General features: G+C 42.8%; 2 protein-coding genes across 2 annotated transcripts; both read right to left on the bottom strand.

Annotated features, from left to right (window-relative positions):
- Positions 1 to 220: 220 nt before the first annotated feature.
- LOC131294539 (angiopoietin-related protein 2-like) lies at positions 221 to 9,537 on the bottom strand. Its single transcript, XM_058322584.1, has 3 exons — positions 9,534 to 9,537; positions 4,888 to 5,053; positions 221 to 710 (listed from the first exon to the last, which is right to left on the bottom strand). The coding sequence occupies exons 1-3, from the start codon at positions 9,535 to 9,537 to the stop codon at positions 221 to 223; spliced, it is 660 nt and encodes a 219-aa protein (XP_058178567.1).
- A 3,728-nt stretch (positions 9,538 to 13,265) lies between these two features.
- LOC131282682 (large ribosomal subunit protein eL15) lies at positions 13,266 to 14,323 on the bottom strand. Its single transcript, XM_058312208.1, has 2 exons — positions 13,957 to 14,323; positions 13,266 to 13,691 (listed from the first exon to the last, which is right to left on the bottom strand). Exons 1-2 carry the CDS (start codon positions 14,263 to 14,265, stop codon positions 13,386 to 13,388), a joined length of 615 nt encoding a protein of 204 aa, XP_058168191.1. The 5' UTR covers positions 14,266 to 14,323; the 3' UTR covers positions 13,266 to 13,385.
- Positions 14,324 to 15,012: the final 689 nt, after the last annotated feature.

The raw sequence follows: 15,012 nt of genomic DNA, 5'->3' as shown, positions 1-15,012 counted from the left end.
ATGAAAGGTTCAAAGGTCAATTCTTCTTTATTATCGTTTCTCTTCACAACGTTGCGACTGTACACATTCCACTTCGATTTGCGACTACTTTTGCACAGGCTATTCGCGGCCTTTTATATCCCACCGCTTGCTCGCTAATTATTCAATTTCTCTCTTTCTCGTACCCTACTCCCACATGAATGTAATCATATTTTTATCAACGATGTCTCGAAAAATATGATCAACATGCTACAGACCTCATAAAGCAGTCTTTATGCCACCAACCTCCAGTGTACGCACAAATTTCGAATATTTCACTATCAATGTCCAGTGTGGTGAATTTCTGTCCTACGAGGTCTGTCAATTCATCGCCAGCCGTACCGGAGTAAGCGCCCACAGACTTCAAGACATAGCCTTGACTATCGTCTCCAATCTCGAAGTGATCGTACTTTGCGAACGTACTGACGCCATTGACATCTACCACCAAAACCACCAACTCAAGTGGTTTCGAAGCGGTCAACTGAAAGATACGATCCAAGCCCAACCAGAACTCGCTCTCTAAACTGCCGAAACCATTCTTGTACTCCTGCCAACCACGGTAGAAGTTTACCGAACCGTCGAAGCGATATTGAATCACTGTCCATCCACCGGACCCGTACTCTTGGTCGCACAGCACGTTCATCGGTTGCTTGAAGGGGTTTTCGGGTTGAATCTGGTAAATTCCGGAGGTACTGCATTTAATTTCACTGCAGTAGGAATAGTTAGTTTCTGGAATTCTACACCCACATTGACATTTCGTTTCACAACAACCACAACCGGTGAGAGGTTCCACACCCTGTCGGCTGGTAAGAAGAGACGTCTGTTCCGCTAGCAAATACTTTAGTTGCTCTAATCCTCTAAGATCGCTGGCAATTTGTATTAAATCAAGTTTTAGACTTTGTAACTGCTCCGCAATCTTTGCATTATATTTTTTTTCGTTTCTTTTGCACTGCACTACGATTGGGGCCCAAATGGCACTTAAAACGACAAATAACATTGCGGACTCTTTAGAAGACCTCATCTTTTCTGTTCAGCTTCTAGACTGACTGAATAAAGCCAAGTTGAATGCCAATGCTGAATACCAACTGGTGATCGGTTTACGGTCTGGATCGTTGCTCGTTGTAAAAACTGCAACTCTGCATAATACGAGTGGTCCGCGTCGCTATGGGAAGCTGCAACGCAGCATAATGTGGTGGGCGTCGTGATGATCCGGGGCCAAGTCGCGATGATCGACGAATGCTGACTTGCATAATGCTGACTCACGATGTATGCGCTGGTACTCTTGACTGGTACCTTGAAACCCTTATATATCGTTGAATATTCATTGTAGTACGTGAAAAATGTGATCTATTTCCTTCATTCTTCCGCAAGCAATCGACAGTTTAGCGCAAAGTATCGTCTATAGCAGGGATCGGCACACGTTTTTCAAAAAGGGCCAGATGATTAAAAAGAAACCGAATGCGCGGGCCGGATACTTTAAACGATGCTTCAATGTTTTCAAAGTAATACCCTTTGTAATGGAGAGTGGAACTTTCTAAATAGCAAAGTTGCATAAAAAGTGGTAAAAGATAAAATATTTAAAATGTTATCGATAAACATGTAACTGGAACACCTCGTTAAACAATTATCATCTTCATTTTTGGGAAGAAAATAAACCTGACATCGTGAACAAATCCGATAAAAATTGGGATGGGTTTTTAGTATGAAGCACTTAAATATTCTTACGGGCCGGATAAAATCATTTGAGTTTGTTTTTGCCTTTGAACTTAGAGCGATATCTGAAGGCGCGTGATGCAAAGGGTGGTACTGGTTAACAACCCGCCAACAGCGACAGGTAAGATTTGTTTGTCGTTCTGCGACTCTGGCACTATCAGCATAACCAGTGTAACAAGCCTAGCAGGGTCGCTTCTAGTGATAGGATTCCGGGATTATACGTGACTTTCTTCATCAGCCGATCTTGCCACGCGACTGTCTGGTTGCTTACAACTTCATGTAACCTCCACATTATAGCCATAACAGGAACGTCCCTCTGGCTTTGGAGCGTTATCTATATATAATTGGAGTACACTCCCACCTTACTAGGGGACGATGAGAATGGTTGACCGCAGTAACGCTCCTTGATCAAAAGTACAAAAATTATGGTAAACCCATCGCATCGACTAGTGCTGCTATGACTATCAAATCAAATTTCAAATCAAATTATTTTACAGTCCTTGTTTAAATTTTTAAATCGCACATTTATCATTGCAATTGCTCAAATCACACCCTCATAGAATCATATAGGCTCAGCACGGACTTCAATCATATGAAGCGAGCCGTCGGTTTTCATAAATACCGCGTCAAAGGAACCGAATCTCCGGCGTGATATGTATAAAAATAGATAGCTCGATTCGATCGGATATCCGAAATTCATTCATTGGCAAAGCAAATTTATGAAGCAGTCTAAAATAATGAGTGAATTTTTTTAGATTCAACTACAAATTGCATAAGAGATATCATATTCATATGCTATGCCAATTTTATTTTAAAAAAATAATTAAAATATGTGAAATAACTAAAACAACTCATCACAACGGTTTTCTTGAGTACAACCAAATTTGTATCATAGTTTTTCTTCAAGAGAAACGATAAATCGATTGGTTGGTGAGATGGAAAAAGAAGAATCGGTGCCCAATCGTTTTGGGTGGTTCCACCTGCAACACACCTCCCCGGATATGAGTGTCACAAGAAAAAGGTTGGTCCTTTCCACCCTCTTGGGCGTTTGAGGTTAAGTTGATCCGATAAGCAAACCCCATCGAAGGCAGGCAAAAATGCGTCACTTAAGGGGCCGCTGACAAAATGCTGACAGTGCACGACACTGCAGAGCATCGCTGAGTGCCGGGGTGTGCGTTCCGGGACCGAAGAGACCATCCGAGCATCCCGAGTGCATGCGAAGCACGTTCGGCGATTATGGGAATTTTCCTTCCCACGAGCGTGCGTAACCGTCAGGTGGCATTCGAACGGGATGTCCCATCTGATCACCGGCCCGTCCCAACCGGTCCGGCCTGCCTACCTAAGGGGAAATATTGGCCTGAAATGGCCTCTCCGAGGACACTTTCACCGTCAGTTTGTGCGTTTCTTTTTTGTCTTTTGTTTTGCCCCCCCGATTAATGGCAGCCACATGAACTGGTGGTTGTTCGGTAAAGTTGGAAAAACGATTTCGAATCGTTCCGACACGGGCGGCCACGCTCGGGAAGTGTTTCCACGGGGTTTACCGCCGTTGTGCGGCACAACGTGGAAAGGAAGTCCGGCCAACCGCGGTGACGATCGTGTTTCAATTGCCATCCAATCACGCGCAAACAATCAAAATCGCGGCCACGGATTTAGAACGGCCAGGCACGCGGCACGGACCCGTCGCTTCGCCCGGTGCTGCAAGAGGCTATGTCCGGGGTGGGATTACCTGCGGAAAGATATTGTTGTTTCCCGGCACTGCTAACGATAATTGCGCCACAATGAAAGCCAAACGGTTATGGTGCGTGTCCCGGTTTCGATTGTTATGTCTATTTAGTGATACGCGCGAGGGGTGACGTTCGTGTCCAATTGGGTCTCATTACGGCCGACGAATGTGATCCCGTGATTCGAAGCGATCAGCATAAACTATTGACAATGTATCATAAATGCTTAAGCTGAGCAGACTAGCGCATTATGTAGTAAACTTTCCCATTTCAAACTACAAAAGGGAAATTTCAATCTAAATAAGTAAAAATTACATTAGCCTCATACCAAGGATACAACGTTACGAATAAATTCATAAATTCTTCAAATATTAGAAAATATAAACGAAAATATAACAATAAGCTTAAGCAAGATTTTGTCAACCTGAAAAAAAATCTTTTATGATGAAATTAAGGAAAACTTTTTTTCTAAAGAATAAAATGTAAAACAGCAGTTGTTTCATCATATTTCACGGTTTGGGCAAACATTTTGTAAATCTGGATTTTCATCTTTAGATACTCGAGAAATTCTTAAGTCGACAAATTCCTATAAATTCCTATGATTTTAGAGTTTAGTTCAATTGTAAACTGATTTTATACATTTTATATATAAGCTTTTATTTTTTTTCTTTTTTTGAACTTTAGGAACGAAGCCACGCGTTCATGAATTTTCTGCATTACAAAACATTTGTACCATCTAGAACTAATTTGTTGTACAGTCAATAAGATTTTGTTTATTTTTCCTTAGGAGATAAATCCTCCAATGGTTTCCGAAGAAAGAAGGAAAAACTCAATCTTTTCACCAGTTCTTTTTTAATCCCAGACCACTTCCGGGTAGCATTGTGCCGCCAGATGAACCGCAACGCAAGCGATCTTGAGCGCACGACAAAAGTAGCATTAACCGGATCATTTTGCGGCCCCTAGATCCAGCACAAAACGGATGCTGCTGACCCACCGGCGTTTCCGGCGACCGGGTGGGGCTTGAGATGGGTTTCAGCACTTCGGCAGTCACGAACAATGCATTTTCTCCCGCACCGGAACGCAGAACCGGGAAGGATGGAGCGAAAATAATCCTTCCGAAAATTGACAACTCGCAAACGTACCCGGCTTTGAAATTCCCGATAGATTTCCAATGCCTTTCAGTTACATTCTTTTCTCGCTGAAAGGAGCTCGGGCGCCGTCTTCTTTGAGGGCGTGAGGTGTGCGCCATTCGAAAGGAAAGTCTTTCGACATTACGGCCGCCCCAGCTGGCCTCGGGTGGCACCATAAATCTGCAAATGTTTTGATTTATTTGTGCCCGGGCTTCATAATATTCAAATGTTTTCGCGTACAATCTGCTGCGCGTGCTTCCATCTTTTCCATTCGGCATCCGGTAATTTTTAGGTGGTTGGCTTACTTCGCCATCGGGGACGTTGCCATTCGATTGACGCAAAAGGCGCACTGCCTGCTTTGATGTGCTTTTTTCGAACTCGGTGACGGCGCATCTTTGACGGAACCGTACTGAGTTTTTACTGATAGTTCAAGCAACATTCCGAACAGTAAGCTATCTGTATCCATCTGTACTGTGAACGGGACAAACAAATCTTTGGAAATGAATATGAGAAATTTCAGTAAATCTTTACGCTGCCACAAAGTTCAAAAGAAAAATTGTTCAAGAGAGAAGTTGTTGTCTGCATGGAACGATTTTTAAACTTTATTCATTATTCTATTACCCTTACTTTCATGAGTATAAAGTTAATTATATCGATCAATAGCATTGTAGAAATCATGTCAAAATGTACGAAAACTATGTTAATCAAATTGAACCGAAAATATAAAAACTCCTCAGCAGAGGGCAATATGTACCGGCTTATGTGGTAGTGATGAGAATAACAACTCTTTTTAGAGATTTGAATCAGAGTGAATAATCATAACGATGATTCGAATCTTTAAGTCACCCTTTTGTGATTTAAAACGTGTAAAATGATTTATTAACCTTCGAGGTGATTTGAAACCTTAACTGGGATTCGAATCCCAAAAGAATGAACGAGTGGGTAAAAGAGTCACTAGTCGCCATAGAGATTCGAATCCCAAGTTGTGTTTCGAATCCCAAGTTGTGAATCGAATCCCAGTTTACAACCGGTTGGAAAAATGTAATTGTTTGGCCGAATGTTTGAAAGGATTCTGAATATTAGGTTGAACGTAAACGCCTTTTTTGTATCATTTTTTCTAATCTTTTTCCAGTGAATTTTATTTCCCAAGAGAACGTTTCGTGAAACGGATCCATCACGGCGATGATCAACCCCGTGACAAGCTTGACAACCGGATAATTGAGACGTACCGAAACCCCGGTCCCAGCCGTCGGACGACGTAGTTCGGAGGGAGACGCGATAACGACATCAAACAGCTGCGCACCCAAAACATTAATTTTCCTTCACTTTTCGTATCGTTCCGTTGCGGGCCCGGGGGCGGGGGTCGGGCCCAAAAACGCCAACCGTCTTCGAAGCCAACCATTCTTCGGCTGTCAGCCGCTGTCCACTTACAGCTCACTTGCCCGGATGGAGTCGGATGGGTTCAAAATTAAATTTTCGAGTACATTTCGGCACGACGAAGCCGGAACCGTTCGCGGAACCATTCGCCCGTGATTGACCAGCTGATAAGCGATTAATTTGCGTTGATTGAGGCAACTCAACAAAACGGATCGTTGGGCCCGAGGAAAAGGGTATTGCAAGGGGGCACCCAATTCAATGGCTTGAAGTGACTGGAGATTGCTGTCTTACGCCCTGAGACGGGAAAATAAAACCGATTGGAGCTTTGAAAACGGTTTGAACCTGTGCCATAGCCAGCGATCTAGATGGGGCCATCATAATCTAATCGTTAATAAACTTTCCAAACTGTGTTTCAATGGAATAACATTCGAATAGGAAATTCACTTCAGAAAATGGATGGCTTTCGGATGGGAAAATGGGACAGACGAAAATGCCCACGGGCCTCACAATTGTCACAGATTGTCGATTAGAAAGATACATTGTACGTGGCTCATTGTACGCTTCCTCGTCCTCGCCAAGCCCTTGACAAGTGCTTACGGTTCCCGAGTCGGTCAGCTGCACCAGGCCGGACGGTTATTTGGTTATTTCAGCTGAGCTCGTCAGGAATGCGAACGGTATTCTGTCGCGACCTGGATTCGGTGTGGTAGTGATATAATTAAAAGCAGATCAACTGATGATGGAAATGACTTCGCCTCGATCGCCCGGGATTGGGGCTTTTGGCGCAAAATTTCGCACGCTTCTTCCGCGGCCAAGCGATGCCAAGCAAACCGGCTCGGGTTTGGGGTGGAGCACACAAAACAATCGCACCCGGCCGAAGTCGTTCGCATTAATTTTCCGACTGCACGACTGCAATCTTTGAAAACTTGCATATAAATGCCTATTTATATCGGCCATCTATTGACCGGGTGGACGAGCTGCCGGGAAAGCCGGCTAAATTGTTGCTCGATGTTGAGTGCGCCACATTCGAATAACATCCCTCGCACCCACCGAACGTCCCGGAACTAAAGGCACCGAAAAGACCGGCCGCTGGAAACGCGCTGGTACTGAAACTAATTAATTCATGATAAAACGCAAGATTGCACTTCCCGTTCCCGAGTGTTTGGCTCGCTGGGCAGCACCGAATTATGCCGCCTAAAAGCCTATCCTAGCCATCGGGAAATAAGCCGAGCCGTGGCGTTCTGGCGCGCACTGGGACCGTTGATAGCGATTGGAGATTGGGAACAAATGGAAACGCGGTCTGGCTGGAAAATGGGGGCCTGTCGTATTGGTGGTACAATTCGGTACCAACGGAGTTCTTTCGTAGACTCACGGAAAAGGATGCGCAACATGTACGCGTGAAGGCCGTCAGGAAGCCACGCTTAACATGAAAGATACCAGCATGGTTGTAATTGGTAATTTTCTCACGGATGCGGCCCTTTTGCTGATTTTATCTGACGTAAACTAAACCTAGTCATGCCCCTGAGCGTCTTACACAAAACGTTGAACAGTTTATTAAATGCTCTTGTTGAACATGTATTATTATATTGAAAATTATATCCTGGTGCAATTGAGATACATTCAGTAAGATAAGACATAAAACGAGCTTTGAACGTACAATCTTTTTTATCCCAAATAACCGTGGTGGTAATGATCCATTTTTTAAATAAAAATTGTTTGTGTACTAATCTCATTTTCCAATAATAATTACATGTAGTTGATTAGTTAAATGAACAAACTGATTTGATTGAAGAAAATGTTTATTTTTCACCACTACTATCACTACTTGCTGCAAAATCGATTGAGTTTCGATGCTTTCGCCTTAACTTTAATTTGAAAATGACTAACAGCTATATTGGAACAAAAGAAACCCTGCAAGAAGAGTTTTAACTTATAAGAACAAAAAAATTTATAACAAACGTGAAATAAATGTCTGCGTTCCATTCACTATTCTAAACACTATTCGTGGTTTTCAATATAATAATCCTGGATGAAAAAGCTGGTGTTATACACGCGCCAATATGGTATTCGTGAATATGTTTGTTAGCATCTGAGATTTTAAAGCATATGAAATGTGTTTGAATAGAATTGGAAAACTTTATACGCATTGTCATTTCAGTAAAAAAATTTAGATTAAAAATTTATGTAGCCATTTTCGTTCATTTGTATCCAATCATCCCATTAATTAAATTGTTGCTTTAACTTCTCCACATTGAGCAAGAGGTTTAAATGATAAAAGTAAAGCTTTTAATAGGAATCTTGTTTTCCAAAATACCACAAAGGTTAGGTTGGGTAGTTCTTGACAGGATTTGTGAGATACGTAACTTTGTGTCCCAGTGGAAAATGAAAATTATTAACTCACAGCCTGTGCTCACGGAAAAGAACAGTTTAGATAGAGTGTTTAGAAACAGTAAATAGAAAAGATACCATAAGAGATAAATAAACAACCGCTAACAATATCGATTACTATTTCAATCGGAAAAACTCCCAACGGCATTTAGGATAGTTGTACTTGACACACTATAGTTACTTGCATTACTGCAGTGCTCCCTTAACGGACTGCAGCCTGATTGATGGTCATTACTCCAACGATAAATAGGACATTATGGGCGGCCTCGTTGGATCGGTTCCAAGAAACATCCCTGGCGAACGTAAATTGCCCTCATTTGGCGAGCGCTTTGCCCGTTCGCCGATCGATTATTCCAATTATCGAAACAGATCGAAGCAGTAACGATAATCAGGCACGGCGCAGCAGGTACCGTCTCTGACCGATTCGTTGCACGCGTCTAATCATCCCAATTCACACTTTCGTGGGCAGTTGTCAGTTATAATTGATTAGAGTTTGTTTGATGAATGTTTAAAGGAAAGTGCAGTGGTGAGGGATTGTTAATGGGGCCAACAATTCTGTCGATGTCAAACAATGGCAAAACTGTGTCCCCTTTCGCCGTCAATACGCCTTGGAAGAAACATTTGGAACTGGAATGCCTAGATGATCAAGTGCCCTAGTCACCTTGACAATTAGCACCGAACCGAAACGGCCACGTGTTGCTAATTAGATTTGAGTTATAATCGGTGGAGAATTTTTACGCTCGAAACGACAAGAATGCAATTGATTGGACGTGCATCGTGCCTGCATGAGTGCACTCGAAGGATAAGCTTTCCTGGGAGAAGCTAGGAAACTAGAAAGTGATTATCACATTTGTGGAATGATTTGCGTCGATTCGATATCGACGGTACGGTTCCGCGTGAGTAATGCAATTTGCGGCCGGGAAATGTTTGTTTATGCTTGAGTGGATGATTTTGTAACGGGGATCAAAGGGAAGTACGCTTTGGTGTATAAATGTTATGAAGAGTTGCTTATCGCAGGGAGCATAATTAATTTGAAAAGCTTTCCTCTCTGCCTTTAAAAGATACATTTCCGTACATCATAACGCTACACTTGATAATTTAACTATTTAACTATCTTTCTTTGCTATTAAGGGAAGCATGAACTAACAAAACGTTATAAAAACCATGTTGTGCAATTATACGGACTTACCCATTTTCAAGTACCCTTTAACTGGAACGTAAATAGAGACTTCAAACAAATTCCCCATAATTATAGCCAGTAACACAACTCCACGAATGGAACGAAGAAAAAGTACTTGATAAAAGCGACACAGGGAAACTAAAGGGACAATTATACCTTCAAAAATGCTAGGATTGGGATCAGTGTGCCCGGAAAAACCCCCCACGGGCCAAACGGACACCAGGTCGTTGCAGCCCAGGCTTGTCGTTAGTACTTGCCTAATTAATTGTCCTCAAGGTATTTTCGACTTCAAAGCTGTTGCGGCGTGATAATTTTGAATTCGCGAACCCGGGCTTTTTCTTACCGTCTGTGTTCTGTAACGTTTTTGTTGAAGCATCCGTTTGAATCAAAGTCTTAAATGGAAGTAAAGGTGGGTTCGTTTCGTTTTGCAAGGTGGTTTTGATGCTTATTGAATGAAATAACCGTAAAAAAAAACTAAAATTAGAAACAATGGAATTTTGTTTGACACAAAGCAATGTATTACATGGAATTATCAACGTTAAATGGGATGTTGTGGAACTGTTCTGTGTCCTGAAAAAGTAAAATGTGTCCATGAAGTAGAATATACAGCTTAAATAGTGACTAATATCCACTACTTCTCGCAAGCTCCGGTCGTCCCATTGACCGTTTACGACACGAGCGGTGTGTTTAACCGGTCATCATATGATTAATGACCCTTCATTAAAATCTCTCATCTGCCGGAGATGGTGTTCGGCCTTAAGGTAAAGCCACGGAACCAACCAGCGACCGGAGAGTTTGTTTATTTGTTCCCTCTTTGCGTGAGGATGAGGGGGATATGATTTTATCCTCATCAACGTCACCAGCAGCTATTGAAAAACGATTTTCCCTCAACGTCAGCTGGCGCAGTTTTACTGCTTGCGGTCATTACGGTTCAATAAGGGGGCCCCCCAGCTGTAGTGGGGCTAGGGAACGCGGAGTTTCTAATGTTTCGCTTACTTGCTAAATTGGAATGTAGCTGCCGAAATGGATGAGAAGACTGTTGAATGAAATTTTCTCACTTCTTGTGCTGGTGAAACTATTTCGATCTTGGTAATTTTTTTCTTTCATCGTACATAACATTTTTTGTAAATTGTTCTATTCATTCATTTCACAGGACAAGATCTGCTTTTTTATTTTCTCCAAAAAGTTTGAAGTCATTTCTTGGCATTCCCAACTCCCAACCTCACCAGCACGAAATCGATGATCCTATCTGCGAAGCAATCACAGACTTGTTTGCATTTAATTAAAGTGCAGCGATTTCGCTCCAATTAAATTATTTTGCATTACATGAGACAGACATCAGGATAGCTTTTGCCCTACACCGCGGAACCCACTCCCATTTCGTATTGTTGTTCGTTCGCATCGAGCAGGGCACCGTTGAGGAAAAAGACACAGCGACACAGAGAAACCGTTGCACCGTTGTTACCGTGGCCAAATGCGAAACGAAGACTCGTAACGAGAACTCGACAGAAAAATGAAAAATAAAATAAAAGACTTGACCAACATACTGCAGCAGCAGCACGCGGCCGAAGCACATGGGACATGGGAAAACGTTGCATCCGGGCACCCCATCTGCCGGCAGCGGAGGGAATCCTTCCATTCGGATTATTCACATTACCCATTGGTGAAGTGGTCGGTAGCCGGCGAGCTTTCATTAGAAGTAAACGAACCCTGAAAATGCTCGTTTCACTTTGCACCTGTTAGTTGGTTCTGTTGGCTTGCTTCCGATACGGTTGGAGGTCCGATTGTGAACATGGTAGTTTTAACCAACCCGCCGCTGCGCTGAAATCCCGTCGTTCTACTCGATTAGTGGAGTTTCAGTCCTTCACACATTTAATTAAAGCCGGGTGGGATGTTAGTAAAAGGAAGCATCATTGGGGAAAAGGATATTTCAAACGAGAAAATAAAACTCCTCTTCATTGGCAGGGACTGAAACATGCTAATTAAAACAGGGAAGAGTTATTGAGTCAACAGGGATCACTATGGGTCATCTGGTAAAAAATGCATGCGTAGAACAAGGTTGTCGCTGTGCATAATTGGGGTTTTCATGCCGCCCATTCATGAACATGATCATTTTTACAACATTTTTTTAGGTAAAACCGAACGCATGTGACCAACTCAATCCTCAGTCAATAAATAAAGTGTAGACGTTGCAGCTATCCAAAAACCTACCCCCAAACGTTGGTGGCAGACTGACTCTAAACCTGACACACTGCACCTTTTTATGCACCGTCGGAGGAGGAATTCCCGATCGACCCGGCCCGAGGTCGGCACAGCTGGCCAGACACGCCGAGTCACCGATAAACCGGTTCGGTCGGTAACGATTCGCGTGGACCCGACCGTTCTTTCCTCCCCTTGGAAAGTTTCGCAGCATCCGTAAGTCATGCGCACAGGGAAAACGGTTACTTCCCCATTTGAGTTACCGATTGTTACCGATGGTGAATGCAGCCGGAATGCCTGGAGAAACAAGTTACAATAGCTTCTTCAAAGTGAACCTTTCCAGTCTAGTTTGTTCATCCGATTTTCATTGCAGTCTGCTGTTTAGGAATTGTAAATACACGGGCTAAAAGAAAATTTTAAAATTAATACTGAGAAACTAGATACAACCAGCACTGGAATCATCTTCCTTTAAACAAATATTTTTAAAATAGGCACCATATCTCCAGTCTTTGAAGAATTTAAAACATACTGAAATTACTAACAAAGAAAAAAAAAACATTAAATACGATTCTTCTTCTTCTTGGCGTAACGACCTTGTTGGTCATGCCTGCCCGTTAAGGGCTTACGAGACTTGTTTTCCTGTTGTACGTGGATAGAATACGTCCTCTCGTACAGGGGAGGGTCCGGTCTCGGTTGGGATTCGGACCTACGCCGTCGAGGTGTGGTGAGTCCCGGCGCTCATGGGCCGATTTTCTAACCGGCGCTACCGCTTGGCTGTCGCGGACACCGACAAAAGATTAACTTACACAAATTATTTCCTTGTCTGTGGGCATAACGACCGTCTTCGGCCATGCTTTCCCACTAAGAGCTTACTATACTTCTTCCCTATGCAAACGTGAGTAGTTAATTCTCTGGTACAGGCAATGTTGCGGGATCGGTGGGGATTCGAACCCACGACGCCGGGATGGCGCCACGCTTAACAACATAATTACTGTGTTTCACACCTGTAAAGCAAGTAAGAGTTATGCTATACACGAATTTCTACATTCCCCTCACTTTTATCTTATGCTTTCGTGTGGGGTTGTAAAAATATAATTAGCAGTCAAACGAACACCATTCATTAAACTAGCGCTAATATCTCGTTAGAAGCAAGGACAAAACATTTGAAAAAGGAATTAAAACATTTGAATCGAATAACCTCGAAGGAACCGAAAAGATTTTCTAATTTAAAATTAATAAAATAGCACTGTTATTCAATTATGATGAAGCGGTTATAATGCAATCAGTAGTGATAAGACTAAAAACTATCATTAGTTTAGTTTTGCTTGCTTAATTTGAAATATTTTTATTCTTTTCAACAGGTCAGTAACAAGAACCTACAAGAGTATTTTCAGCAAAGTAAATAGTTCAGTGATGATGCACATTGATCCTGTTCCATTCATCTAGCAAGTGTGTTTAAATTGATACTTTAAATACCTCCCTATGGTTCTTTAAGCTGTTTCTTTCTGAATCGGTGAAGTAATGACCAGAGCAAAATTAGTCTCATTGACGGTTTATTGTATGCGTAGCATTTCACAGTGTTCTGATTCATAATTCCCAAAACAACCGTACGTACATACCACCCCAACACGTGTTGCTGGCTGCTGCTGTTACCACCGTAACTTAACGGTAACGGCGCATATGCAGACGGTTGCGACGACGCCAGCAGGCACGACGAGATCCGCCAATAGTCTGGGAGTAGCGGTAGCCCTTGCCCAGACCGCGGGATTTCTTTCCAGCCGACGTAAGACCACGAAGCTCACGGTGCTTGTGTACGGCGTTGCAAATCCAGTTCGCCTTCGGGTCACGGCGGATTGCGTTATGGGAGGTATCAACCATGATGACCTCGTAGTACTTATGGGATGCATCTTGGGAAACCCAGTACGAGTTCAACACGCGAAGACCTCCGACGCGGCGACCGACACGTTCCTAAAACGGGTTAGCGTCGGCAAAATAAGTCATACAGGCAAACAAATAGGTTAGGAACGTAAACCGAAGCTGAACGTAAACACGTGCGGAAACGTCAAACGTGTAAACACATTGTGTTTGAGGTTAGGTTGTTGCTTTCAGACATCCAAGGAAGGTAAAAGTGGAATATAATTCATATGGTCTTTTGGCCATCGTGAAACAAGTTGTTTTCATCAATACAGCAACCTGGGACTGTTTGACATTCTACCAAGTATACTAAACTTACCTCGGCGACGGACTGCAGACAGCGGGTTGGCTTCAGCTCGTTGACACCGTGGCTCTTGGGCTTGCCGTACGTGCAACCCTTGGGGACTGGGCGTTTACGGCCACCGCGACGTACGCGGATGCGGAAGATTGAATAGCCCTGCTTTGCACGGTATCCCAGACGGCGAGCCTTGTCCGGGCGAGACGGACGCGGGGCACGGTGGAACTTGGTCATCTGGCGGTACTGCCAGACGCGGACGCGCAACAGATAGCGCATCACATCGCTCTGCTTCTTGCGGTACAGCTCCTGGACGTATCTGTATGCCCCCATGGTTTATTACGTTTGAGGATAGACCCTAGCAACGAAATCAATCAGTTTTGATCAGAAGTCACATCATCGGTCTATCCTACCGCCACCGCGAGGGTGGAACACGGTAGTGTGGCATAGGCCCGGGGGATTGATGAGATGAGACGAATCATACTAACCTAAAATGAGAAGAAAGCAATTATCAGACCACTAGTTTTCGATAATATTGATTTTGGTATGGATAGGAACTAACAATGGTTGATGAACGCAAGGAAAATAGTGTGAATTTAGAATAAAATTGGTTCACACAACTAATAACGCGACTTACCTCGTGGACAGTTGTGCTGAAAAAGACATTTTCGAGAATTGACACCTCGTTTTCCAACTCGTTGGGAACTGGTGATGTAAGGTCGAAGCTGGATTGAATGGTTTTACGTTTATATTGTACCGCTTGAGTTCAATTGACATAAAACCTTACGGCGGATGTCAGATTGAATATTTTACTTCAATCCGGTTTCAAATCTCAATTAATGCAAAGTCAATCCGGATTTGAAAATAGAAATGGGTTGTTTAATGACGCGTTGATATCCATAAGTTAAAGAGTTCACCACCGAATCTGATAATTTAAATTTTTATTCACCACTCCTCCACATGTTTCGTACATTTTCGGTATTTAAGTTTAAATTGAAGACAAACTCCATAATATCAGCTCCTTTTTTGTAAAACAACCGCTGTATTGTGTTTAAGCTCTTGTTCATTATTTCTTTTTTT

Source organism: Anopheles ziemanni, chromosome 2, assembly GCF_943734765.1.
Source record: "Anopheles ziemanni chromosome 2, idAnoZiCoDA_A2_x.2, whole genome shotgun sequence".
Taxonomy (NCBI): Eukaryota; Metazoa; Arthropoda; class Insecta; order Diptera; family Culicidae; genus Anopheles; species Anopheles ziemanni.
The sequence above is the reverse complement of the archived record's forward strand: the minus strand, read 5'-3'. Positions and strand labels throughout refer to the sequence as shown.

What these genes read in the sequence shown, in the direction of transcription:
- LOC131294539 (XM_058322584.1), bottom strand. An exon ending in GCAACGTCCCCGATGGCGAA is followed by an intron (nt 711 to 4,887) that starts GTAAGCCAACCA and finishes AATTAAATGCAG; the next exon opens with TACCTCCGGAATTTACCAGA.
- LOC131282682 (XM_058312208.1), bottom strand. Translation starts at nt 14,265, where the DNA reads ATGGGGGCATACAGATACGTCCAGGAGCTGTACCGCAAGAAGCAGAGC. An exon ending in GTCTGCAGTCCGTCGCCGAG is followed by an intron (nt 13,692 to 13,956) that starts GTAAGTTTAGTA and finishes AACCCGTTTTAG; the next exon opens with GAACGTGTCGGTCGCCGCGT.